Consider the following 27,973-nt stretch of genomic DNA (forward strand, 5'->3'; position numbering starts at 1 on the left):
AACTGGTCAAAAAAAGAAGAAATAATACAAGATGAAATTGATAAATGGAAATCATGTAATCTAAGTTATAAAACTAGAATAAATATTATTAAAATTTTTCTATTATCAAAAATACTGTTTTTATCATGCATCTTACCTCCGACAGAAGTTTGGGTAAAAAGACTTCATAAAATATGCTGTAATTTCATATGGGATACGACTCGTGAGGTTACAAAACGTGAGCTCCTTTTTAAGAGAAGGGAACTGGGAGGCCTTGGGGCTGTCGATATATCCGTAAAAACTAAAATAGCAGTGTGCAAAATCATCGCGAGTGGTATTGCCAGGCAAACCGAATGGATAGGGAACATCTCTAACTGGAAATCTAAAAAAGGTCCATCGAGGAAAGGAATTCCGTATTATAAACTGATGTTTTCCGACTTCACTGACAAATTTAAAGATCTAAACATCGATTGGGTGAAAGACTCGAGCAAAGAAATATATCTTTTAATTGTTGATCGAGTTTATTGTAACCCTGTGGCTTTCAGAAATTTGGAGGAAGACCAAAACAAAGAATGTCTCCAAAACTTACAGAATAAAATCCTATCTGAACACCTGAGAGATACAACTTGGTTAGTCGCTGTAAGAAGGCTCCCAGTAAGAGCGGTTGTAAAATGGAGCTGTTTTGTAAAAACCAGTAAATGCCCGATGCCTAATTGTAATGAAGAGGAAACACTCGAACATTTCCTGTTAGAGTGTTATCGCGCTAAAGAAACATGGGCTAAATTAAAAATCATTGGTCTCAATATAGAAATAAATATGAACTCAATTTTCTATGGCATTTTTAAAGAAAATTGTAGCAAGACTCAGCATGACTTCATTTGGTTCATAATATGTTTGACTAAATCTAAACTCTGGAAAACAAGGGCCAAAATGACTATAAATCAAACGTTTATATCCAGTGATGTTATATTCAAGGACATTCAAAAAGAGCTAAGAAGACTAAAAAGCAGCACATCTTGGTTTAAAGACTCTTCAGTGTGGGACTCTATTTGCGTGTAATTGTACTTTATGTAAGTTTTTTTCTCTCCCTTTCTTTCTGAATATGACTTGTGTAAGATTGTGAATTTTGTATAATTTCAATAAAACTCATTAAAAAAAAAAAAAAAAAAAGCAAGGGAGGTAAAGGACTCGGCAAAGGAGGCGCTAAGCGTCACCGTAAGGTGCTTCGCGATAACATCCAGGGGATCACCAAGCCGGCTATTCGCCGTCTGGCTCGGCGTGGTGGTGTAAAGCGTATTTCTGGTCTGATCTATGAAGAGACTCGCGGTGTGCTGAAAGTGTTTCTGGAGAACGTGATCCGCGACGCCGTCACCTACACCGAGCATGCCAAGAGAAAGACCGTGACCGCCATGGATGTGGTGTACGCTCTGAAACGCCAGGGACGCACCCTGTACGGCTTCGGCGGTTAAACGCTCTAACACCGAACGACGCGAATACAACGGCTCTTTTAAGAGCCACCCACATGTCTAGAAAAAGAGCTGTTCCGTGTGGGGGGGAAAAGGCTTTTTCTTTCGTGAAGCATAAGATATCAAACGCTGTACAGAAGTAGCGTAAGTGGTAGATCTATTTGTATTTTTTGTAATAAACTATATATATATGCACAGTATTCAATATTATAAACTGTTTGATTAATACGATTTAGAAGATGACTTTAGTAGAAACTTACTTCTATATTTCTCTCTCTCTCATACACACGCATACATGCATATATAATATAAAACGATTTTTTCTCAAGCCAATTGTTTTTTCATAGTGTCCTGAAAGTACAACTCATTATAAAAAAAAAAAAAAAAAAAAGGAAGGGAAACAAAGCTTATCGGAGGGAGGAGGAAACAGAGTGCAGTAGGAGGCGCCATGCAGGGGGAGGTTTCGAATTTTGTCCAATCAAAAAAAAAAAGGTGTCTTGTGTGGACGTCATTAGCATGTGGGTCTGTAAATAGAGCGGGCGCGAGGCGGGCGTTAGTCATTTTCTGTTCGTTTACTCGAGAAGCAGTATCATGCCCGATCCAGCCAAGACCGCGCCCAAAAAGGGATCAAAGAAAGCCGTGACCAAGACGGCCGGCAAAGGAGGCAAGAAGCGCAGAAAGTCCAGGAAGGAGAGCTACGCCATCTACGTGTACAAGGTCTTGAAGCAGGTGCATCCTGACACCGGCATCTCATCCAAGGCCATGGGCATCATGAACTCCTTTGTGAATGATATTTTTGAGCGCATCGCCGGTGAGTCTTCTCGTCTGGCTCACTACAACAAGCGCTCCACCATCACCTCCAGGGAGATCCAGACCGCCGTGCGCCTGTTGCTTCCCGGCGAGCTGGCCAAGCACGCCGTGTCCGAGGGCACAAAAGCCGTCACCAAGTACACCAGCTCCAAGTAAAGCACGTTACCGCCGTCTTCATCAACCCAACGGCTCTTTTAAGAGCCACCCACTTTTCATACAAAGAGTCATTTCCTCTCTTTCGTTTTTTCTCTCGCTGTGTGTGTGTGAGGGGAAGAGGGAGGGGGACTTCCTCCAGAGACATTTCCCTTGACCCGAGCTCCACCAGGGGACTTCTGAAGCGCTGCACTCCCGCGGAGGTTGAGGCTTTTGAGTAATTCTAGCAGTCCGCTAAATGCAGAGATGAGTAAATCTAAACAGGGTTGTAGCACGGTTTCGGGGGTTGCATAATCTGAGCAATGCAAAACGGGACTTCAGCAGCACGAAGTTATTCGTATTAAGATTGTAGCAACAGGAAGTAGTTGAAAATGGTTTTCTAGTAGCACATAATCATTCTACATCAGGGGTGCCCAAACTTTTTCCTGTGAAGGGCAAAAAATCAAACTTGATTGAGGGCTGTGGGCCAAAAGTACATGTTGCATTATACCAAACTGTATTATATTAAAATTACACTTGCCATGGTTCTCATTTCATAATATTTACAAATAAATAAATTAATAGAAAATGTTAGTCTGTATCTGTTTCACTAATGCAGTTTTATTTTCAGAGTTCTATAGTTCAATGAAACTTATAGGTATAATTAAAACATAGAACCAATCCCATTTATAATACATGTTCAATACCTAATACAACTACTCAAGCTATAAGCAATACAGCCACATGCCTGCAATATCAGTGACCTCTAATGAGACACATGAAGCTGGTCCTTATTTTTCAAACGTTTTTCCAAATTGGGATGCAGTGGACTTACTGTCAAAGTCAGGATATTATGGTGGTGAGAGTCAGTTACTTTGCATCTCAGTTTACACTTGTTTAAGTTCATCAGACTGAAAGTCTGTTCACAGTGGTAGGTACTGCCAAACAGAGACAGCATCACTTGTGCCTGTTTGCACATCTTTGGGTACCTGTTTGCTGGGACACATTTGTAGAAGTCTGTCAAGGGAAGGGACCTGAACTTGTGTTTGAGTTCTGAATCACACTGAAGCTCAATTGGTTCCATCTGTAGATCATCACTGACTGTGTCCACACTGATGGTGAAGGGTTGAACAAACCACTCAAAGTCAGATGCATTGTGTTTGAAGTCCTCAAAGCGACTGTCAAACTCCTGGAAAAGGTTGCTGAGAACAGCATCATACTCAGGTACCTTCTCTTTCATCATGCCTGCCTCTCTAAAACAGGGAAAATGGGCTAAATTTACTGGATGTAGAGAGGAACAGTGTGAGACGGGGAGTGAAAGAAGAGAGAGGGAGGCAAATAGAATAAATAACTGACAAAATGAGGAAATTAATCCATGATAATTTAAGAGAACTTTGACACAAAATTTATCAGCTTGATTAACAAAAAAAAAACCCAAAGCTGACACCACTGGGTATAAATGCTAACTAAATATAAGTATTAATAATAACAATAACTGCACATAAAACTATGGTGAATATTATAATTGTGAATTTTAGCTGCTGAGAGATGTCTTCTGAGCAGCAGTAGTTTTTGTTTGAAGGCTCTGACGTGATAAAAAAGCTGGGTGATAATCTGGTCTTTTCCCTGGAGCTGAACATTTAAAACATTGAGCAGCTCTGTGACGTCCACCGGGAAAGCCAGGTCAGAAAGCCATTTCTTATCCATGGGCTCTTGAATACCATCAATCTTGCTTTCCTGAAAAGCTCCGATCTCATCACGCAGATCAAAAAATCTCCTGAGAACTTTTCCTCTGCTCAGCCTTCTAACCTCCTGGTGGTACAACGCATCACCATATTGTGCATCCATCTCATCCAACAGTACTTTAAACTGCAGGTGAGAGAGCGCCTTGGAGCGTATATCATTCACAATTTTGACGACGTCACGCATCACATCCACAAGCCCGATGGATTAGGCACATAGCTGTTCTTGATGTAAAATACAGGAAATCTGATAGCTGGCCCGTGTGGCACTTTCTTGAGCTGATGAAGGACTTAGCAGCGCGCTCTGCTTAGATCGAAGTTTAGCAAGCAGCTCGTTAGCCTTCTGTTTTCATGCCTCGCCGCTGTCCTTTGAGAAAGCTGAAGAATGTTTTGTTTCATAATGACGGATTTTGTACTCTTTCAAAACAGCAACTGACTGCTTGCAAACTAGACACACTGCCTTTGAATTGATTTCAGTAAATAAAAAGTCATCTTGCCAAAGTCTGTGTGCCAGTGCCTGGATCTCTCCATTATTACCTGTTTGTTGACTGTCGCAATGCATGCTGGCCTTGAAGTACGTATGTACATTAAATAAAATTCTAATTCTTATTCTCTATATTTAATTTCAATTTACATTTTTTGTAGCTCAAAATTAAATAAATAAATAGATGTTAAATTAGAAATGAAGATCAGCATCAATTAAATCCCCCCCCCCCTCACATATGGCATGGCGGGCCAAATCAAAAGTCACCACGGCCCTAGTTTGGGCATCTCTGTTCTAACTGTTGTAGCAGCACCTAGTCATTCGAACTAATGTGACATTAGCACAAAGTCATTCAAAAGGAATGTTCTAGTAGCACATAGACATTGAAAAGAATGTTCTACCAGCATGGAATACAACACACACACACACACACACACACACACACACACACACACACACACACACACAATGCTATAGCGGAGCTGGGATTAATGGCGTTAGGGTTAGAGCACAGCTCGGGGTTCGCAGTGTTAGCGTTAGGGCCGAGCTCGGGGTGGAAGGAAGAAGGGCTAGGGTAGCGCCGAGGCCTGTGCTCGTTAGGGTCAGGGAGGAAGCGACCGAGCTAACCAGGAGGAGGCCGGGCACGCTGTGCTTTACACGGCCCCCAACGCGCTCTGCTTCAAATACTACACACACCACTCGACAGCTGCCAAGACATCAGGCTCTTTCCCAAGGCTCCTCTTCAACTCGGCCCAGAACGCATACGACGGCCGTGCCTGCTTTTCGCCCGTTTTTACACACCACATCGCACCAAATGCGCAGCCCGCCGGCTTGAGCACAACGCGCGCCGCGCCTTTTCATGTGCGCTACGCGAGACTGTTGCTCTCTAGTCGGCCAGGCCGGGCCACGGGAGAAACGAGAAAGCCCGTCCTCGCTCAGCGTGTGCTTCAACGTTTTTAATCTCGTCTTGCGAGTGGGATTTTCACCGAGAAATGCCATGAGAAAACACATCTGAGCGCGCGCCGCGTCCGTGCATTCATTCAGCGGCGCCCCGAGTTGAGTCTACAACGCTCTCATATCTGTTTTTAAGACCAGCCCCCCGGCCGCGGGGAGGGAGGATCATCCTGTGTTACACACTAACGTACAGCGTACGACTCGTGTATTCTACGTAGTTCCAAGAGAAATGGCAGAAGTCGCACCCGCTCCCGCCGCCGCGCCGGCCAAAGCGCCCAAGAAGAAAGCAGCTTCGAGAGCAAAAAAAGCCGGCCCTAGCGTCGGCGAGCTGATCGTCAAAGCCGTTTCCTCGTCTAAGGAGAGGAGCGGCGTGTCTCTCGCTGCTCTGAAGAAAGCGCTGGCTGCCGGCGGATATGATGTGGAGAAGAACAACTCCCGCGTCAAAATCGCTGTTAAGGGTCTCGTGACTAAAGGCACTCTGGTGCAGACCAAAGGGACCGGCGCGTCTGGCTCTTTCAAGCTGAACAAGAAGCAGACCGAAGCCAAGAAGCCCGTGAAGAAAGCCGCGCCCAAAGCGAAAAAGCCCGCCGCGGCTAAGAAGCCCAAGAAGGTAGCGGCCAAGAAACCCGCCGCCGCGGCCAAGAAGTCTCCTAAGAAGGCGAAGAAGCCCACAGCCGCCGCAAAGAAAGCCACCAAGAGCCCGAAGAAGGCGAAAAAGCCCGCGACCCCTAAAAAGGCAGCCAAGAGCCCCAAGAAAGCGAAAGCTGTCAAGTCCAAGACCACAAAGCCTAAAGCGGCAAAGGCGAAGAAGGCAGCACCCAAAAAGAAGTAAAGACGTTTGTTTCTTTCATGCTTTTGTTCCTTAAACGGCTCTTTTAAGAGCCACCCATATTTTCCTTTAAAGGGCAACATTTTCAGTCAAGCTTTATGTAATCAAAGCAATACACGTTAGAAACATTCAATAGTATGGATACACATATCTGCTACATATCATGTACACATAGCCGCAAGCTGATGCTGATCTCCAAAACGATCACAGAATATGTAGGATAACATATTGATACATAATAAATCAATGTTAATGATAAGAATAAATAAATTCAGTATATAGTTGTTACTTCGTGCTTTTGTATGAATATTCCCTTCTGTATGTTTTCATTCGCGCGCGCTCTCTCTCTCTCTCTCTCTCTCTCTCACACACACACACACACACACACACACACACAAGCACAAACAGGGGTGGGAGGGGTGACGCTGGAATTCGACGGCCTGTTTGTGATTGGCTAATGTGCCACTGCCTTCTTAGCGAATAAGAGATTGGCCGTTTTGTCTATATCACGGAGAGCTCGGGGTGTAACGTTCATTTCGGAGTTGTTGTTAGAACAGATCTGATCGTGAAGATGAGTGGCAGAGGAAAAACCGGCGGAAAGGCTAGAGCTAAGGCCAAGACTCGTTCATCCAGGGCTGGACTTCAGTTCCCCGTGGGACGTGTGCACAGGCTTCTGCGTAAAGGCAACTATGCCGAGCGCGTCGGTGCCGGTGCTCCGGTCTACCTGGCCGCAGTGTTGGAGTATCTGACCGCTGAGATTCTGGAGTTGGCCGGTAACGCCGCCCGTGACAATAAGAAGACTCGTATCATTCCCCGCCACTTGCAGCTCGCCGTGCGTAACGACGAGGAGCTGAACAAACTGCTCGGCGGAGTGACCATCGCTCAGGGTGGTGTACTACCGAACATTCAGGCTGTGCTTCTGCCTAAAAAGACCGAGAAGGCCGTTAAGACCAAGTAAACTCGTCCACTGTTGCTTTGTCAGTACCCAAAGGCTCTTTTAAGAGCCACCATCTCTGCTTCAAAAGTGCAATTTTACACCCGTTTTTCTACTGAAAGTGTGCACTAGAAAGTCAGCATGTTTGAAATGAGAACACAGGCGTTGTACTTTACTAATAATTACGGAAACGTTAGTAGTAGAAGTAATAATAATAATAATGGTAGTGTGCTGTCTAAATGAAATCTGAGGGGTGAAAGTGCACTTCTAAGACAACATATTTATAAATAAAAAAGGACTTGATAATTTCCTAGTCATGATTTGATATCATATTTAAGTAATGACTATAAGAATAATAACAGCGTGCTGGTTAAATGAAGTCTGAGGAGTGAAAATGGTTTGTGACGGCGTTGTGTGTGTTCCTAATGAACAAAGCAGAGAGCGCGCCAATAGAATTGTGGCGGGCGTCTTGTGTTTCGAACGGAGGCAGAGAAGACGGTCCAATAGTCAACAGGTGACGTAAAACGTTCTATCGAATAGCAGACGAGCGCGTTCGAGACGCCCAATCAGCGCAGGGCGGCGTTATGGCTTAAAAAGGCCGCGTTCGCGCGCGCAGTTTATTCTGTTTTTCTATCCGCGAAGTGCAGAGTTTGACGCTATGGCAAGAACCAAGCAGACCGCCCGTAAGTCCACCGGTGGCAAGGCGCCAAGGAAGCAGCTCGCCACTAAGGCTGCCCGCAAGAGCGCGCCGGCTACCGGCGGCGTGAAGAAGCCTCATCGTTACAGGCCTGGCACCGTGGCTCTGAGGGAGATCCGCCGTTATCAGAAGTCTACTGAGCTGCTCATCCGCAAGCTGCCCTTCCAGCGCCTGGTGAGAGAAATCGCTCAGGACTTCAAGACCGACTTGCGTTTCCAGAGCTCGGCCGTCATGGCTCTGCAGGAGGCAAGCGAGGCATACCTGGTCGGTCTGTTCGAGGATACCAACCTGTGCGCTATCCACGCCAAGAGAGTGACCATCATGCCCAAGGATATTCAGCTGGCCCGCCGTATTCGCGGAGAACGCGCTTAAACTACAACTCCGTCTAATATACACAAAGGCTCTTTTAAGAGCCACTTCCTCGTCTCAGAAAACAGCAAATTTTCTTTCTTGGGCAGTTTAAGTATTAGAACGTGGTACACAGAGAGAGAAGGAACAGTAATAATAATGTTTGTATATATGTATGTGTGTGTAAATGAAGTACACGGCTTTCTATTTTTATCTACATTAGAAAGGTTGGTTATTTATTTTGCATTTTCATGATAAATATAGTCCTATGAGTATTACGTAATGTTTGTTTTCATAGATGAGCCGTTAATTGTGGTTATGTCCGAACAATACAATGCACAGTAATGAGCTGTGTCTGTAAAATAGCTCAAACCTACCTTCTGTTTCGGGCGGCGTTGTGCTGGATGGAGCTTGACTGCCCTCGTGTGTCCAAACTGGGGAACGGCAATTTTCTAGAAGCGGATTTCTGGGCAAGAGCTATTACATCATACATACATTTCATCCATCATCCCTTTTGTCCCGTCCATGATAATTGTTTTTGTAATTTAATAATTGTAGACATGACCTTATCATTGAAAACTTCTTCCCTATTTGTGGATATTCTCTCTCTCTCTCTCTCTCTCTCTCTCTCTTTATATATATATATATATATATATATATATATATATATATATATATATATATATATATATATATATATATATATATATATTGTGTGTGTGTGTGTGTGCACTGTGTTAAATATCATTTAATGTGTTTGTTTAAACCGAGTTAGAAGATGGTTTTAGTAATATTTCTATATTTATTATATATAATACTTCTATATTTCTCTGTCTCTCTCATACACACTATATATATATATATATATATATATCTCATACACCCCTCGCATTTTTGGAAATATTTGATTATATCTTTTCATGTGACAACACTGAAGAAATGACACTTTGCTACGGTGTAAAGTAGTGAGTGTACAGCTTGTGAGCTCTTTGAATAACTGTTCTTTTATTACTGTGACACTGTCTAAATGTACATTTTGGACTCTAAAAAAGATGGCACCCATTCACGTGCATTCTATTGACTCACAGAACTTGAATTTCCTTTGAAAATTCTTTGTGTTCAGATGAAGAAAGAAAGTTACATAAGAACTTTCTTTTTTGGTTGAAATATTCCTTTGATGAAGTTGTCCTGTTGCAGTAATACATAAAGAATGATACGAACTGGCGTTATTTTGGACATATTGAATTAAGGTTTGTTGTGTTTCCTAGTTATGATTATAGCACATTATTCATCACAATGTCTGAATGTGTCAAGGACCACATTTTTAATCTAGTTTTTATCGTTGCTGGGGTTTTTTTCTAGTCATCCACCAGTATTGAAGGCCATATCAGTGCCAGGGAGGGCCTCCAGCCGTCTCTACTGGCATTAGGAAGGATCAAGGGCAGGATTGACAAATTCTACGTGGTTGTGTATAAGCACCTCATCCCTTGCACAGGAACCAGCTCCTTGAGTGCTATAGATGAACTCTTCAAAGTCCACTATGTGTTCAACCTGTGATATGAGGAAGCCCTTGTCAACATCTTTACCTTCCTGCAGACTACGATCTACAACATTGATGTTGGTCTTGCAAGTGAGTCTCCCAGAGTGAAGGAATTGCATGCAAAGCTTTTGAACTTGGTTAAATGTTAGTACATTTACATTTATTCACTTAGCAGACGCTTTTATCCAAAGCGACTTACAAATGAGATGCTCATTTGAGTTTGAAGTTCTACATGCCTTTTGATCTACAGGGTCCAATGGGTCAGATGAATATATTCACTATGAGGTGAATATATTGCACCTCAATTCATGCTGGTTTGTTACATCTAAGATACTGTGTTGTCAATAAAAGTTCAACCTTATACAGCAATTGATGTGTTAGCTGTTCTTTTATTGACGAGTACACACATTTTAAAGGTCTGCATTTTTAGGCAGACAGGGTGTAGATCACATTTAATTACACTAGTGTTGAAAATAACTCCATTAGGTTGAGCTATTGACACATCTAGTGTAGATTCAATACTTTCTTAGTGTAAATGGAGCCTGTGAGGAGTAAAAAAACTACACCAATTGTGCTAACAGTGAACACTTACAGTGCTTGTTCAACACTATGAGAGTGTAGAAAAAAAAACAATACTGAAAGTGTAAATTGAACTCTATTTAGTGTGGACCTATATAAACTCTTGATAAGTGTTAATTTGAACACTGTGAGTGTAAAAATAACACTTTAAAATTTGCTGTGTACAATCAGAATTGATTGGGAAAAGGGTAAAGGTGGAGTGGTAGCAAATTTTGTAAGAAATGAGTTATATTCTTTTATTATTTTATTATTATATGAGTTATAATCTTATCAATAAAGGGAAAGAACACGAATCTGTAGTAGTCACAATACGGACAGGAAAAGACAGTATAACGATATTCAACTTTTACAATCCCTGTAATAGACAGAGCACCGATACTCCAAATGCAGTATGTGGGTTGACGTGAGGGAAATTAGTACGGTGTGGGGATTTTAACTCACACACACACACAGCACAATACAGGGAGTAAGAATACAGATATAAATGAATCAGTGATCGAGGAATTTATACACGATAAAAATTTGGTATGTGTAAATGACGGGAAGGACACGTGGTGTTGTAGTTCACATAATGCAGAAAGCGTTAACGATCTGCCAATAACGTCAACTGTAATTGCAGGAATCAACACATGGGAGGGTTTAGAGCATTCAACAGTAGGTAGCGAGAATGCCAAGGTGGAAGTTAGCGAAAGCCGACCAGCAGATGTTCCAAACGTAGAGCGAAATGAAACGTGTGGGATTAGCGATTAAGGATATAACAGATGTCGAAGAAACGAACGGAAAAGTGACCACGGTCATTATACGACCAGATGAAGAAACAATGTCAAAAAAGATAGGAAGTAAATGAAGAAATAGTGTGCCACGGTGGGATGAGAGCTGTACTGTAGCAATTAAAAAGAGAAATAAAGCTTTTAGGAAACTCGAAGCTCACCGTGCACTGGAAACTTTGATTAACTATTAAATGGCGCAAGCAGTAGGTAAGAAAACAATCAGAACAGCCAAACGTGTATATTGGAGACAATTCTGCAATAAAATTGGAAGAGAAACCCAGCTATCGGACATATGGAGAACAATTAGGAAAATTAGTGGAATAAGAACCAGTGTGTAAATACCAGTGTTAAATAGCAACAATAAAAATGCAATTAGCAATGCAGAAAAAAACAGAACTTTTGGTAAAAACTTTTGTGAAGCTCCACAGTATTGAAAACCTATCCTCAACAGCCAAGCAGTGTAGAGAGCAGACACTTGCCCAAAATCCAGGGATAGTAGAAAGAAGGACTTGCCATTTACTCTATTTGAGTTCAAAAGAGTTATATAAAACGCACGGCAAACGACATCAGGGAAATACAGTACATGCTATAGCATGTTAGGCCACATGAGAGACATCACGCTTGATGTATTATTAAGACTGTTCAATATGGTATGGAATACAGGAAAAATCCCACTAACACGGAAACGGTTCCAATACTCAAACCCGGCAAATACAGTCAGATCCGTCAAGTTACAGGCCCAGTGTTAACGTCACAGGGAAAACTACGGAGAGGATGATAACAGATATATTAGATCACTATATAGAAAGTAAAGTTCTTCTCTCAAAGTATCAGTCAGGATTTTGTAAAGGGAGGGGGAGAATGGTAGAATCCATTTTATGCCTAGAGCCAGAAGTTAGGAAAGCTCGAACTAACAAAGAAAGTGTCATCTCTGTATTTTTCAATGTCGAAAGATGTACGATACCCTTGGGAAGGATGGACTTCTTATTAAACTTGACGAATTAGGAATAAACATAAAGATATATATAATTGGGTATTAGACTTCCTGAACAGAAGGCCAATAGAAGTTAGAGTAGGTGCAGAGTACTCAAATAGATATGCAGCGGAAAATTTTACCCCACAAGGCAGTGTATGTAGCCCGATACTGTTTAATATTATGATTAAAGACATTTGATCAGGTCGGAGAAAATATAGGTAAGTTGCTTTATGCAGCTGATGAGGTTAGGGGTCGGGATATAGAATATGTAAGAAAGAAAATGCAACATGCATTAGGGAAAGTAGAACAGTGTGCAAATGAATATGGTTTTAAACTATCAATTTCAAAATCACAAGGTATATGTTTTTCTAAACGTCATAAAACAGCACCATTGAAACTGTACATGCAAGATCTTGAACAGGTCAAGGCTGTGAGATTTTTAGGAGAGCTTTTTGATGAGAAGTTTACCTGGTGTCAGCATATTGATAAAATTAAGAACAAATGTAAAAAGATGAATAATGTTCTGAGACCGGGGAGCAAGTAGGGCATCGCTCATAAATATCTATCAGGCTCTTACAAGAGTTGTCTTTGATTACGGTCGCCTAATGTATCCTAAAAATCTTAAAAAGCTTGACGTGGAACAGGCGCAAGAACTCTGGATCTGTACTAGAGCATTTAAATCATCACCAGTGACTGCGTTACAGGTCGAGACAGGAGAGATGCTGTGATTTATATTGGATAAATCTATGAGGGCATAGCAGGGTGTACACCAAGAATGCTCAGAGTTTTATAGGACTAACTTCTTTAAGAGTTTGGGATGGGTAAGAAATGTAAAGGCACAAAATGCAGGCCTCAGCCAGCTACAAGAAAGCCGCATTGAGGTGAACTGTACCACCCTGGAAATTCATAAAACCATGTGTAGATACAAGATTACAACAAATATTAAAAGAGGAATCTAAAATAGCACTACAGTGGATAATACTTAAAAAATATATGGACCATTATCAGGATAAATTACTTGTATATACAGATGGCTCAAGACTGGCCACACCGGTGTGGCTTTGTTCATTCCTCATGAAGTAGCAGTCAAAAAAAGAGCGACCGATCATTTATCAGTACACCGTAGAACTATCAGGAGTCCTATTGTCACTGCAGCGGTCGGAAAAAAATAATCAGAACTAAGATGTCGCTATAGCTTCTGACAGTCTATCTGCACTATCACATATACAGTCTGGGAAAACATCATGTAGACAAGACACTGGTTAACAAATATTTTATCTGCTTCTCATACTCCATGGTAGGGAGCTGAATGTTTCCTTCTTTTGGGTTCCTGCACATGTAGGGGTGGAAGAAAATGAAACTGTGGATGTACTGGCAAAAAGATCGATAAAGCATGAAACAGTTGATATACAAGTACCATTAAGTAGAGCAGATGTTAAAACCATTATAAAGGGACACATAAAATACGGCAGGAATACCGGGACATATGTATGAGGCAAGACAGGAACCCAAAGGAAGAGATGATAATTATGTGTCTTAGAATAGTTCATGCTGGCTTATATCTAACATTACACAGAATAGGAAAACACCCCACTGGACTCTGCAGACACTGCAATACACAAGAGACGGTAAAACACATTCTGTTAGACTGCAGAAGATATCAGGAGGAGAGAACTGAGCTAGAGATGTGAATTGGAATGCAAAACATGACACTAAAAAACTTGCTGGGGAAAAAACATCTGGGAAAATGCACTGTCCCCTAATAAACTATCTAAAAAATACTGGGATAAGTGAAAGACTGTAGTAATTTAGTATGAACATCTAGTATTCAGGAACTCAGGACTCAGAACTCAGGTGCAGGTTTTCATTCTGACCAAGCAGAAGCCACACCCGAGTCTACTGAGAGTCAAGATCGACCGATTAAACAGATGGAGTCGGGTGTGACTCCTGCTCAGTTTGTGGATTAGATCGGACAAAACCGATTGAGCTTAGGCTAGCAAATCAGTCTAAATGAAGTTTTCATAAGGTTCAAGCCTTAATGACCTACTAGCACAATAGTCAGAATCAGATATTGGGGGAAAATTATTAGTTCTCAAAGCATATAGTTAAAAGAAATAAAAGCGAAGGCTCAAAATTGTTTGTCCAAAAAAAGTTTGTTGCATCACAAATTCAGTAGTTTGGAGAAAATGGGAGAGCTTGTGGCAGATATTGCAAATGTTTGTAGGCTTTAGAAAAAAGCAACATAAGTGCAGGAGTCAAACCCACATTTCATAAGAACAAGCTAAAATCCCACACATTAATCATATAGACAAAATTTTAGCTTCAGAGTAAAGAGGATAAAGCAGTTTCAAAGGAGAAGTTTACACAACAGTCCCATTCATAGAGAAACAAGCTATTCTTCGACTGGAGCAAACTTTGCATGGTCGCTATCATTCATTAACACGGCTAGCATGCTAGAAATCACTTGCTCACTTTCATTCAAACAGAAAGTATATGAATAGATGGTGAAGAGTAAATAAATTTAAAGTCTAGATGAAAAGAACAAATGTTGAATAAAAGTTGACTAGGTGGGTGGGAAACAGTCAGTAGGAAAGTAGGAAGAGCTGAACAGAGCAGCAAAGACAAGAGTAAGACATTGTTAGTTGTAGGGGAGAAAGCATGTCCAACAAGAAAATGTGATTATAGGTGTAGGTCAGAAGACTCCTTCTGTCTTTGCTAGTGTCTGGGCTTCGCCACTCGTACGCGGCGCTCCGCTCTTGTAGTCCCGGGCCAAACAGGCACGCCTAGTTAGCACCAGCCAGCCCATCCGGCCTCCTTCTCTTTAGCTCGGTCGGATTCCTCCCTGACCCTAACAAAACAGTCACCCTAATGCCCTTTATCCCAACTCCGCTATAGCCTTGTGTGTGTGTGTGTGTTGTATTCCATGCTGCTAGAGCATTCTTTTGAATGACTTTGTGCTGCTGGAACACTGTTTTGAATGACTACATGTTACTACAACAGTATTTAGAACTTTTACGTGCTTCTAGAACCTTAGTTTGAATTTCTACGTGTTACTAGAATACCATTTTCAGTTACTTCCTGTTGCTAGTCTTAATATGAATAACTTTGTGCTGCTAAAGCCCCATTTTGCATTGCTCAGATTATACAAGCCCGAGAAACCGTGCTACAACCCTGTTGAGTTGTACTCATCTCTGCATTTATCAGACTGCTAGAATTACCCAAAAGCCTGAACATTCGTGGGAGAGCAGCACTTCAGAAGTGCCCCCCCCCTCTCTCTCACTCACACACACACACAGCAAGAGAGAAAGCGAAAGAAAATTGATTGCTCTTTGTATGAAAAGTGGGTGGCTCTTAAAAGAGCCGTTGGGTTGATGAAGACGGCGGTAACGCGCTTTACTTGGAGCTGGTGTACTTGGTGACGGCCTTTGTGCCCTCGGACACGGCGTGCTTGGCCAGCTCGCCGGGAAGCAACAGGCGCACGGCAGTCTGGATCTCCCTGGAGGTGATGGTGGAGCGCTTGTTGTAGTGAGCCAGACGAGAAGACTCACCGGCGATGCGCTCAAAAATATCATTCACGAAGGAGTTCATGATGCCCATGGCCTTGGATGAGATGCCGGTGTCAGGGTGCACCTGTTTCAGGACCTTGTACACGTAGATGGCGTAGCTCTCCTTCCGGGACTTTCTGCGCTTCTTGCCTCCTTTGCCGGCCGTCTTGGTCACGGCTTTCTTTGATCCCTTCTTGGGCGCGGTCTTGGCTGGATCGGGCATAATGCTGCTTCTCGAATAAACGAACAGAAAATGACTAACGCCCGCCTCGCGCCCGCTCTATTTACAGACCCACATGCTAATGACGTCCACACAAGACACCTTTTTTTGATTGGCCAAAATTCGATACCTCCTACTGCTCCTCCCTCCTCCGCTACGCTTTGTTTCAATTCCCGCCGTTGTATTTACAGTGCAACGTGCACTATGAAAAAACAATTGGCTTGAAAAAAATTACACACACACACACATACATACATACATACATACATACATACATATATATAGAGAGAGAGAGAGAGAAAGAGAGAGAGAAAGAGAAAGAAACGCGGAAGTAAGTTTCTACTAAAACCGTCTTGTAACTCATTTTAAACACGTTATAATATTTAATACTGTGCATATAAATGTATAAAAAAAAATAAAGTGTGCAAAAAAACAAAAATAAATTCTCTTTTTATGTACACAGATAGTTCTTATCCATCACTTTTTCTACTTGTGTAGAGCGTTTGATACCTTATGCTTGAAAAAACAGAAAAAACGACTTCCCCCACTTCTCTCTCTTATATATATATGCATGCGTGCGTATGAGAAAGAGAAATATAGAAGTTTCTACTAAAATCATTTTCTAAATTGTTTTAATCAAACAAGTTACAATATTTAATATATATGTATCTAATATTGTATACTGTACGATATTATATATAATACAATATTTAATATATACGGAGTTATATATATATAAAGAGAGAGAGAATTATTACAAAAAAATACAAATAGATCTACCACTTACGCTACTTCTGTACAGCGTTTGATGCCTTATGCTTCACGAAAGAAAAAGCCTCCCCCCCCCACACGGAAGAGCTCTTTTTCTAGACATGTGGGTGGCTCTTAAAAGAGCCGTTGTGTTCGCGTCGTTCGGTGTTAGAGCGTTTAACCGCCGAAACCGTACAGGGTGCGTCCTTGGCGTTTCAGGGCGTACACCACATCCATGGCGGTCACGGTCTTTCTCTTGGCATGCTCGGTGTAGGTGACGGCGTCGCGGATCACGTTCTCCAGGAACACTTTCAGCACACCGCGAGTCTCTTCATAGATCAGACCAGAAATACGCTTTACACCACCACGGCGAGCCAGACGGCGAATAGCCGGCTTGGTGATTCCCTGGATGTTATCGCGAAGCACCTTGCGATGGCGCTTAGCGCCTCCTTTGCCGAGTCCCTTACCACCCTTGCCTCTTCCAGACATGATGCTGCTCCCGAAGTCAAGTCACTCAATAAAACTTCTCGCGCAGCGCCCACCTATTTATCCACACTCGACAGGACCTAGTTGAGAACAGGCGAGGAGGCGGGCCTAACGCCAACGGTCACACAATAGCTCTCTTTTTCTAAAACAAACACTAGGCACTGCTTTTCACCTGCTAACGTCTTCTTCTTCCCCATTCTCTCTCTCTCTCTCTCTAATCACTGGCCTTCTCTTTTCACATTTCCATTTTCACTATCTGTGTTACAGTCGATGTACACACTGTGTTTGAACCTAAATGTCATGCATCAACCAAAACTGCGCCGCCAGAATGACGGCTGAGCTTAAGATTGGCAAAATATGTCGCAGCAGTTGCATTCGTCAAATAAACTATGAGCAATTAAGTAGTGCCAATGAGATAATTACAGCAATGCGTAATGTCCAATAAGCTCAAAAAGAGTCGGACTCCTCGCACACTTTATTCTACTTGGCCAATCAAACACAATTATGAACTGGGATTCTGATAGTTGTGTGCCTTTAACTCACTGTATAGAAAAATAAGGTCAGCTATATAGACAACACCTTTCATTACGTTTTAATTACTTCGATTGACGTCATTATTAGAATTAGTAGTAGTAGTAAAATACCTACAACCTACCTTCTGTTTTAGGCGGCGTCGTGTGTAGTGCCGGATGGGACATGACTGCCCTCGTGTGGCCAAACTCGGGAACGGCAATTTCCCAAAAATTGCAGTATTCTCTTATTAAGCTTTTAATGGCGGTGTTTAGAAGTCTATATTTGTATTACTTGGCAAATAGTGGGGTAAGAAGTAATAGATGCTATGAACATTCATGTTTCTCTCACCACTGGGGCAGAGGTGGCTTAGTGGTTAAGGCTCTGGTTTACTGATCAGAAGGTCAGGTCACCATATCATGACCCTGTGCTCTGACCCCAGCTTCCTGACATGTTGGGGTATGTGAAGAAAACAATTTCACTGTGCTCTACTGCAAATGTGACCAATAAAGACTCATTATGTAGACTTATACATGACATTTTTAATTCTAAAACAGCTGCTAAACTATGTGCAGACTAAATTATGTGCAGATGTAAAAACAAAATGCTAAACACATTCTCTATTTGTGTGTGGTTTTTTTGTACTGTATGTGTATTTCATCAGTGTTGCTATGTGCTTATTTCTCGTAGAATAATAATAATAATAATAATAATAATAATAATAATAATAATAATAACGCAGGTCATCAGTGTTATTACTGTGCATTGTCTAGTTTTCACGTATCAAGGACAATAGACGGAGCTTCTGAACTGTTTAACAGCATTATTATTATTATTATTATTATTATTATTATTATTATTATTATAATCATTACCATTATTATTATTATTATTATTATTATTATTATTATTATTATTATTAGGGCTGTAACTAACGTTAATTTTCATAATCGAATAGTTGGCCAATAATTTTTTTTGATTAATCGGATGGGGTGGAGCGAACTTTCAGTACCATTTGTTTTTGTTTATTTAAAATAAAGTCCACAAACTGAGTGTAACAAATATAAACTTCACAGTAAAACTCTACACAACTGTTTGTACAAAACAGAAAAGAACCCAACACACACACACACACACACACACACATACACACACACACACACACACACACACACACACACACACACACACACTAGAATATATATTATTAATTTAGGACTATAGTTTAATTCGGTGCTTTTTGAGGATCTATAAAAAAATGCATAAATAATATATATATATATATATATATATAACTATAGTCCTAAATTAATAATTAAAAACTCACTTTCACTGCACCTTGTGGTTTCTGTTCCTCACTGTCTTTAGACATTATTTTACTTTTGATCATAATGTTTGAATTAGACATTACAGATCTTACTCGCGCTACACTCTGTATCAGAGCGCGTGACCAGCAACGTGTCCTCGTTACTAACATGTCACTTCCGACAGAATTTACACTGCAAGCGCGCAGATACAGCATATAATGACAAACTTAAATTAAACTAAACCTTTTGAACAGCTTGCACCAGTTTCCCCTGCCCCTTACACACAGTGGAGCATTTTGGATATAAACATAAGTTCAATTCAATTCAATTTTATTTGTATAGCGCTTTTTACAATAGACATTGTCTCAAAGCAGCTTTACAGAAATATCAACACGGTATACAGATATTAAAGGTGCGAATTTATCCCAACTGAGCAAGCCACTGAGTGGCGACGGTGGCAAGGAAAAACTCCCTAAGATGTTTTAAGAGGAAGAAACCTTGAGAGGAACCCGACTCAGAAGGGAACCCATCCTCATCTGGGTAACAACAGATAGTGTGAAAAAGTTCATTATGGATTCATATGAAGTCTGTATGGCGTTAGGAGCAGCCGTAATCACACGAGTTGAAATTCATGTTAGATGCTCTGTTGTCATCGATAGCAAAGTAAGCAGGATAATTGTTAGTGTAAAGAAGATTGTACTGCTATTCCTCCTAAGGCCACATCGACTGGAGGGGAGAAGAGAACATATTTATTCATTCATTTATCTTACACAAAATTTTATTTTCATTAATAGTTTGTTTACGTACACACAGACACACACACACATGCACACGCACACGCACGCACACACACACACACACACACACACAGACACACAGTCGGGGCCAAAAGTCTGAGAGCACTAGTGGAAAATGTTTCTATTTTGCATTTTTTTATTATTTCATTTTAGAATTTTCATTCGAAATTGTATTATTGACTACAACTTCAGTAAAAAAAAAAACCAAACAAACAAAAAAATAGAATCTTTAAAATATTTACAAGAGATTCAGAGTTTCTTAATGTTTACAGTTGCAGAATTAAAAAAAAAATAAATATCCAAAATATTAAACATTTACTTTCTTTGTTTTAAATATTAATAAATTCTAAAACCAATTTATTTAAAAATGTAAGAGAAAAAAAATCCAGATTTTCAATGTGGTCTCAGACATTTGTGTGTGTGTGTGTGTGTGTGTGTGTGTGTGTGTGTGTGTGTGTGTGTGTGTGTGTGTGTATTTCTGTATTCTACTATACTGTATTCTTACCTTGCTGATGGGTCAGAATCGACTGCAATGAGAAAATGCATATCCCTGCGCAAAAAATATATACATTATAGGAACATTTGATAGGTTGTGTTTTTAATCTATAAAAGGTATTGTCTTTTTAAATGATGACAATTTACAAGTGATATTAAATCAATCATAGTGTACTGTAAAACGAGATTTTTAAAAATACTTGAAATCAGTTTGATACTTGAAATCAGAATTTCTTACCTTCTTTGACATAGATCAGAAAGTCATTTCTTTGACCCTTTAAACTCTGACCTGTCCACTTGGTGTATCACTAAATGATTATTTAGTTTATTTAAAAGGCAAATGCACTTTGTGTTCTTCAAATGCAAATAAGTTTGACTCAAACGACCATATGTTTGCTTTCTCCAAACATAACACTTCTTATTTAAACCAAAAGGTTACATTTTTCCACACAAAACATTTTTCCAAAAGACTTTTCCACGTAATCATTAGCAAACTGCAGATGGACCGCGATGTTCTTTTTGGAGAGCAGTGGCTTTCTCCTTGTAACACTGTAATTCACTCCATTGTTGTTCAGTGTTCTCCCGATGGTGAACTCATGAACATTAACATTAGCCAATGTGAGAGAGGCCTTTGTTTGCTTAGAAGTTACCTGGGTTCCTTTGTAACTTCAGGGACTTTTACATGTCTCACTATTGGAGTAATTTTGGTTGGTTTCTAATAAACATACTAGGTTCTCTTTTTTGATTAAATTATAGCTAATAGTAACTAGTGACCTAGACGTATTAGGTGTAATTTATGCACTAGTCAAATATTAACCCCACCCCATCCAGTTAATAGTTATAGTTGAAATGAACCTATCTGGCAGCCCGACATTCAGGTCTCCCCCTCAGCACTTACTGTAGAACAGCGGTGCTACAGAGGCGCAGACCACATGCCGATTCTCTCTCTCTCTCTCTCTCTCTCTCTCTCTCTCTCTCTCTCTCTCTCTCTCTCTCTCACACTCAATGTTCCCTAGTTTATAACTTATAACCTTGGTACCCAAAGTTTCCCCCTTTTTAATGTAACTTAGTTCCATTTAATTTTGTGCCAGATCAACAAAAAATCCTCCAGTATGTTTATCCCTGAAAAGAAAATGAAACAGAACACACACACGCTGCTTGTATAATAGAAAACAGTTGACCTGTGTTAAATGACTCAATGTTTTTAAGTCTGTTTTTACATCTGTTACGCTTCCGCCGGTGGATGGCGCTGTGTCGTCGAAGCGCAAAGACTGCTGCAGAGCGCGCGTGCACGAGACCCTGACATATGGACATGCGCGGCTCGTTTGTTTTGATTTACTTCCTGTCCAGGTATTGGCTTATGTTCGAGGGTGTGTCTTTATTTCTCCAGGTGTCTATGCTTTAGATAATTATGTTGGTTATTTAAACCCCTCGTGTGGCTGCGCACTTCGCGCAGTATTATAGTTTGTAACGTTAGTAGTGTTTAAGGAGTATAGCTTTAGCACTGTGTTAGAATGCGTGTAGCATGCTAGCGGTCTCAGTTCCATGTTCTGTTTTCGAGTAATGCCTAGACTGTAGTTCCATGGTTGATCCAGCTAGTCCTGTTCAGCATAGACCGCGTTTCTTGGGTTCTGTTAGTTTGTTTATCAATAAAGACGGCGCTCCTGCGCTTACTTCCTGCTAACTGTCCTGTGTCGTTACATCACACTCCTGTCCAGTGAAGTGATTATTTGGTGATAATAATAATAAATTTTATTATTATTATTGCAACATAGTACATGCGGTCATGCACATTAGGGTTAGTGTGCTACATGGGATACACAATAGTCATTACAAAAGTCATTAATGTACTTTTTGAATTCTAAATGAATAGTTCAATTCATATTTTGCAGAAACTTACTTTATCTAATTCTAAAGCATCATTGTTATATTTTATTCTATCAAACAGTGAGATGGCAATATTTTGATCGGTGTAGAAGGCCTCACTGGGACATTTGGCTTACATATTGGTAGACATATGCAAATTAAAAAAATATATACATGTAGGAAACACTTAAGAGACTTAATCTATATGTAACAAGAAAATGTAGGAATGGGATAGGCTGACTTAAACATCTAGTTATCTAGTTGGTGGCTGTGCTCAGGTGGTAGAGCAGGTTGTCTAATCGTGGGGTTGGAGGTTTGATTCCTGGCCCACATGACTCGAAGTGTCCTTGGGCAAGACACTGAACCCCAAGTTGCTCCTGATGTCAAGTTAGCACCTTGCATGGCAGCTCTGCTACCATTGGTGTGAGAATGGGTGAATGGGAAACACTGCTCAGGTTAAAAAGCACTATATAAGTGCAGACCATTAGTTATGTCAATAGTTGTGTAGGAAAGTTCCTCATATTCAGAGTAGGGCTAGGCAGGTGCTCAAGTTGCTATGATTTAATAAAGCAGCATGTCAGTTACATTTATGTTTTTAAATATGAAGTCATTTACAGTGCATATACACTATAAAGAAAACAGTCACCCACTATTTATTTGATAGCACATTGTGCTATTCTGTGTGTCACATTTTTATTAAAGAGACCAGAGTGGGGCGCACGGTGGCTTAGTGCTAAGCACGTTTGCCTCCCACCTCCAGGGTTGGGGGTTTGATTCCCACCACAACCCTGTGTGTGCGTAGTTTGCGTGTTCTCCCTGTGCTGCTCCCCCTGTCCAAGGACATGCATGGTAGGCTGATTGGCATATCCAAAGTGTCTGTAGTGTATGAATGGGTGTGTGAATGTGAGTGTGCCTTGCGATAGACTGGTAGCCTGTCCAGGGTGTACCCTGTCCTGTGCTCTATGATCTCTGGGATAGGCTCAAGGTTCCTGTATGATAGGAGATGTAGAAAATGGGGGTGGATGGAAACGAGAGTGAAATTTTATTATCCTGAGTATCCAGTTACACAAATAGGAGAAGTGAGTTTAGATTTGGCTAAATAAATCATACAATCTAGAAACAAACAAGTGGGATATAATCAGTGGTTGATTTTAGACACAATCATTCCTGATATTATTAATAATTCTGCTGTTGGTTTGAGTTGAGCACTGACACTCAAATTAAAAGAAGATGAAGCTAGCATTTAGTGGTTTGGTTTTTTTTTTGTTTGTTTGTTTTGTTTGTTTGTTTTTACAGTGGAGTGATGAGAAGAAATCCTCAGAGACTGCTACAGTGTCCTCCCAGGAATCCATGGCTAATCATAGGCTGAAGTGTTTCAGAGACATTCTGGACATTTTTTCTGTTTCTGAAAGCAGGACCTCGCACTCGCCGCGCAGTACTGGCCATTATCTTCTATGGAAAGTAGCTAAGGTTTGTCCAAAAAGTCGCTAGATATGTCGCTAGATGCTTTAAAAAAAAAAAAAAAGTTGCTAAAGGGGTCTGAGAAGTGGACCGAAGCTGTCCCTGTTAAAATGAATGAGTGAACGGCAGGAGGAGGAGGGGCTGCAGCGGGGAGTCATATTTTGAGTGAAAGGATTGTATTCGTGTTCTTTTGAAAATAAACACTTTAAAGTGATTGTTATTTTTTATTTATTGATGTTTTATCATTCAAGCACTTTTTAACCACTTTTTTAACATAAAAAAAAAATTGGCTATTTTCAAGGTTTTCCAGTACTTAAATTTCCAAATGCCAAATTCAAGCACCTTGTACAAACCCTGTGGTAATAATTTTTCATGGATACATTTCCCAAACAAACAAACTAAAAAACTTCCAGTACTTCTAATTAATAAATAATTAATAATTAATATAACATCAGTTAGCTAGTATTTTCAAGTGCTAAACCCAAACCTCACACATTTGATGTTTTTTCTTTCTTTTTGTTCTTTGAACACTTCTTCTTCTTCTTCCGCTTCTTCTTCTTCTTGTTTCAGATATATTTCTGCCACCTGTAAGTCAGAATGACAAAATTCTTGACTGTAATTTCACTCAGGTAAAATAAATAAATCAATGAATTAATAAATAAGTAACAGTAAACTGATTTTCTGCAAATTTCATGGAACTATTAATAGACATTTTATTGTATTTATTGTATTTAATACAAATTATATCACACTGCTGTTGCACTCTGGAATCTGATAGGTCAGAAGGTCTGAAGGTTGCAATTCATATCTCAGGTTTATATTAATGTTCTCGTTGTAATAAGTTATCCTTTCTATGATAGCAAATCATTCACAGAGACTTCTCTGGCAAATATTCCACATAATCAAAGTCTAATAATAAACAGATTTGTGCTGTACTACTTTAATAAAAACTTTTAGTCGTTGATATGGTGAAGCTATCTATAAGGAGGTGTTTATTTAAGATTTATGGAAAGAGACTCGGGCCACAGATTTCTCCAGATTCTGAATTTTTTCATGATATGATGTGCTGTAGATGATGGGATATTCATAGCCTTCACAATTTTACATCGAGGAGCATTATTCTGAAATTGTTCCACAAATTGTAGATGTAGTTTTTCGCAGATTGGTGTACAGAGGCCCATCTTTACTTCTGAAAGACTCTGCCTCTCTAAGATACGCTTTTTATACCCAATCATGTTACTGACCTGTTGCCAGTTAACATAATTAGTAGCACAATGTTCCTCCAGCTGTTTCTTTTTAGTAACACTTACTGTTCCAGCCTTCTGTTGCCCCGTCCAAATTATTTTGAGACGTGTTGCGCCCATAAATTCAAAGTTACCTATTTTTTTCCTTTAAATGCTACATTTCCTCAGTTTACACATTTGATTTGTTTTTTATGGTCTACTGTGAATAACATATGGGTTTATGAGATTGCAAATCATTGCATTCTGTTTTTATTTACATTTTTCACAATGTCCCAACTTTTTTGGAATTGGGGTTGTAGTACTTCCTCCCATTACCCAGGAAAGTGAGATGTTGCTGTTTACAAATGTCAACATGTTTTTGATAATTATTGAGCATCACACCAAAAATTAATTAATGAGGACTGTCACCAAATTTCTGAAGCTAGGCCAAACATCCTAGCACTAGTTGGCAAAAGTTAGTTTAGCATTTTTTGCTATGTGCCAAATTTGGTCATACAAATGGAGCAGAGCTAAGATCAGATAGCTGTTTATGAGGAACTGTATGTCTGATCAAGCTGAAATTTGATATGGTAGATATACCGTATGTGCTAATCTATAATAGATTCTCATGATGACTTAATTACTGAAAAAAACATGCCTGTCATTGGCCAATCAGATATCAGATAATTGAAAAGTTTCCCATTAGGTTATTGCCACAAAACTTGAATAGAAAGTTCAGGGATGGACCTCCTAGTATCCAATGCAATCTCGCTCAAATTGGCTACCTGGGGCGTGCTGTTCATGTTTATAAGGGTCAGCGTTAAGTTCAAATAGCTGTTTCTCAGGAACCAAAATGCCAATTGAGCAGAATTTGCTGTGCGCTTTCTGCTAATCTGTAACTGAATTACTTCAAAAATGTCTGCCTTCTGCCAGTCGGCTTTCAGCAGGTAGGTTACACAACTAGCATTGAGCCATCATCACAAAATGTGATATGCATAAGTATGTTCACATATGGTCTCTTTATTGTTCTATGAATCTTGACAAGAACTGGCCACTGGGAGTGCTATATGCAGGGAGTGTTTGGACAGATTGCCTCTTATCGCTATATTACTATTATTATTAGCAGTAGAAGTAGTTGTATTATTATTATTATTATTATTATTATTATTATTATTATTATTATTGCAGTAGTAGTACTGATATTTCCTACCGTTTTTTAAGTTTCATTTTCCACCTCTGGTTCTGTAGTCCAACAGATCTGACGCACTGAAGGCTGGACATTGGCAGATATCGTCTATGATGAAAAATTTGTATTATTTATTTATTTATTTATGAATCTACCATACATGTCATGAACACAAACCTTTTGAATAATTTTGTCCCTCACAGTAGGGTTCATAAGATACTCACTGATGTTAAACTTCAATCTCAGAAATGCCCTCTTAGTAACAGGCACTAAAAAAAATTAGCAATGTTGATATTTAGCAGCTGTTGTAAAACTTAATTTGACTTCAAATGTATATGAAATTGTGAACTGGATATAAAAGTGTAACCTGGAACCCCATAGACTTCCACTTCACAGAGCGTGAGAGCCTGGATAACATTGGGAATGATGATGTTCACATGACGACCCCTCATGTTGCAGGTGTAATTTGCAGAGGCACCAGCAGGGATGCTAGAGATAACAACACATCTGCAGGGGGAGAGAGAGAGAGAGACTTTGACTTTTAAAATATAATTTATTCTACAATTAAAAAACCTTAACATACAGAACAAATTGTTTTAACAACCATTACCAATTGAAAAAGAGATTCTCGCCTCTTATAAGTCACCCCTTTGTTTACACACCATTTCTTCTCAAACATCGGAAGATCACCATTCATTTGGTAAAATTCATACTTTAATCTAATCCTAGACTCAACCAAGGCCTTAAATAATTTAACCATGTTTACTTCTTTCCCTTCTGATCCCATTTTGTCAGCCTTCCAAATGGCTAATTTTGCTTGACCGACCAAAAAATTCGAATAGGTACAGATTTCCTGCCTGTGGCGAGAATATCTACCCCCATAAATAAACCCTGTTTTCAAGAAAATGATCCCCAAACTACGAAACATTGTATACAATAGATTAAAGAGCGGAGATAATTTACAACATTCACAAAAGACATGAAACACAGTATCGAGTTCATCACACAAAGTACACAGTGGAGACGGTGCATATTTACATTTAAACAAAAACACTTTTGTTGGTAATGCACAATGTAAAATCTGCCACTGTAAGTCACCAGACTTTTTTTGGTAGAGGGTTCTTATACAATAACCGCCATGAAGGTTCATTATCTCCCGACTTCAAGAAATGAGTCCTCCATTTTGTATGCCTCCTCCCCCTTAGATGTCTGACAAAGTCGGACTTTACACAGGAAATATATGCATTTTGTTTGCAAGCCTTTAAAGGATAACAACATGTTTACATTGTCTCCATTGTTAATTTGAGCTACCTGTGGAGTTATGTACACTTCTGGAAAAAAAGACCTTTGTGTTACCACCGGACATAAACTTGGTTATATATTATCCCACAAACATGCAGGAAAAGATGTTTTCAAATCCTTTAATATGTTCCCGACTATTCTCCCTGATCTACCAGTAATTTTTCTAGTTAGATTCTGTACTGAAAAACATTCTCTATTCGACAAGTCAAACAGGTTTCCAACTTTAGTTATCCCAGCTAAAACAAAGTTAGAAATTTCGGTGTTGGATATAGTGCATTTTTTTAGAAAACCAAGGACTGTGCAGAAGTGGTTCATCAAAACCAAAATGTTCTTTCCGCTCCGACTTAAAGTAACCCCAAGCTTCAAGAACCGATCCATAAAACCTTATCTTAAACATGTCTTTTACCACATTTCCCGAAATCAGAAACATTTGTTTATCAAAATCCATCTTGTTTTTTCCACGTAGAATGGCAAGGCCAAAGCTAATCCATGGTAGAGAGTCCGACGAGTAAAGCAGTTTTTGGGCGGTCTGCAACCTCATGGATTTCACCTTAGAGGCTAAATGAATTAATCCCTGACCGCTAT

The 27,973-nt window shown here is 40.0% G+C and overlaps 5 protein-coding genes across 5 annotated transcripts; 4 read left to right on the forward strand and 1 right to left on the reverse strand.

The window, feature by feature from the left end:
* Nucleotides 1–1,970: 1,970 nt before the first annotated feature.
* Nucleotides 1,971–2,930, forward strand: LOC108261651 (histone H2B-like). Its single transcript, XM_053678456.1, has one exon. The coding sequence runs from the start codon at nt 2,037–2,039 to the stop codon at nt 2,409–2,411; it is 375 nt and encodes a 124-aa protein (XP_053534431.1). The 5' UTR covers nt 1,971–2,036; the 3' UTR covers nt 2,412–2,930.
* Nucleotides 2,931–5,548: 2,618 nt separating this feature from the next.
* Nucleotides 5,549–10,264, forward strand: LOC128629641 (histone H1-like). Its single transcript, XM_053678432.1, has 2 exons — nt 5,549–6,395; nt 9,738–10,264. The coding sequence occupies exons 1-2, from the start codon at nt 5,797–5,799 to the stop codon at nt 9,802–9,804; spliced, it is 666 nt and encodes a 221-aa protein (XP_053534407.1). The 5' UTR covers nt 5,549–5,796; the 3' UTR covers nt 9,805–10,264.
* On the forward strand, nt 6,914–7,491 carry LOC128629658 (histone H2A). The gene has a single exon (XM_053678446.1). The coding sequence runs from the start codon at nt 6,968–6,970 to the stop codon at nt 7,352–7,354; it is 387 nt and encodes a 128-aa protein (XP_053534421.1). The 5' UTR covers nt 6,914–6,967; the 3' UTR covers nt 7,355–7,491.
* Nucleotides 7,808–8,414, forward strand: LOC128629651 (histone H3). The gene has a single exon (XM_053678441.1). It carries the CDS (start codon nt 7,989–7,991, stop codon nt 8,397–8,399), a length of 411 nt encoding a protein of 136 aa, XP_053534416.1. The 5' UTR covers nt 7,808–7,988; the 3' UTR covers nt 8,400–8,414.
* Nucleotides 10,265–15,127: 4,863 nt separating the features above from the next.
* Nucleotides 15,128–16,227, reverse strand: LOC128629665 (histone H2B-like). Its single transcript, XM_053678452.1, has one exon. The coding sequence runs from the start codon at nt 16,006–16,008 to the stop codon at nt 15,634–15,636; it is 375 nt and encodes a 124-aa protein (XP_053534427.1). The 5' UTR covers nt 16,009–16,227; the 3' UTR covers nt 15,128–15,633.
* Between the last annotated feature and the right edge of the window lie 11,746 nt (nt 16,228–27,973).

The sequence above is a fragment of the Ictalurus punctatus genome, unplaced genomic scaffold, assembly GCF_001660625.3.
Source record: "Ictalurus punctatus breed USDA103 unplaced genomic scaffold, Coco_2.0 Super-Scaffold_100, whole genome shotgun sequence".
In the NCBI taxonomy this organism is placed as follows: domain Eukaryota; kingdom Metazoa; phylum Chordata; class Actinopteri; order Siluriformes; family Ictaluridae; genus Ictalurus; species Ictalurus punctatus.

What these genes read in the sequence shown, in the direction of transcription:
- LOC108261651 (XM_053678456.1), top strand. Translation starts at nt 2,037, where the DNA reads ATGCCCGATCCAGCCAAGACCGCGCCCAAAAAGGGATCAAAGAAAGCC.
- LOC128629641 (XM_053678432.1), top strand. Translation starts at nt 5,797, where the DNA reads ATGGCAGAAGTCGCACCCGCTCCCGCCGCCGCGCCGGCCAAAGCGCCC. An exon ending in AAGGCAGCACCCAAAAAGAA is followed by an intron (nt 6,396 to 9,737) that starts GTAAAGACGTTT and finishes GTTTTTTTCTAG; the next exon opens with TCATCCACCAGTATTGAAGG.
- LOC128629658 (XM_053678446.1), top strand. Translation starts at nt 6,968, where the DNA reads ATGAGTGGCAGAGGAAAAACCGGCGGAAAGGCTAGAGCTAAGGCCAAG.
- LOC128629651 (XM_053678441.1), top strand. Translation starts at nt 7,989, where the DNA reads ATGGCAAGAACCAAGCAGACCGCCCGTAAGTCCACCGGTGGCAAGGCG.
- LOC128629665 (XM_053678452.1), bottom strand. Translation starts at nt 16,008, where the DNA reads ATGCCCGATCCAGCCAAGACCGCGCCCAAGAAGGGATCAAAGAAAGCC.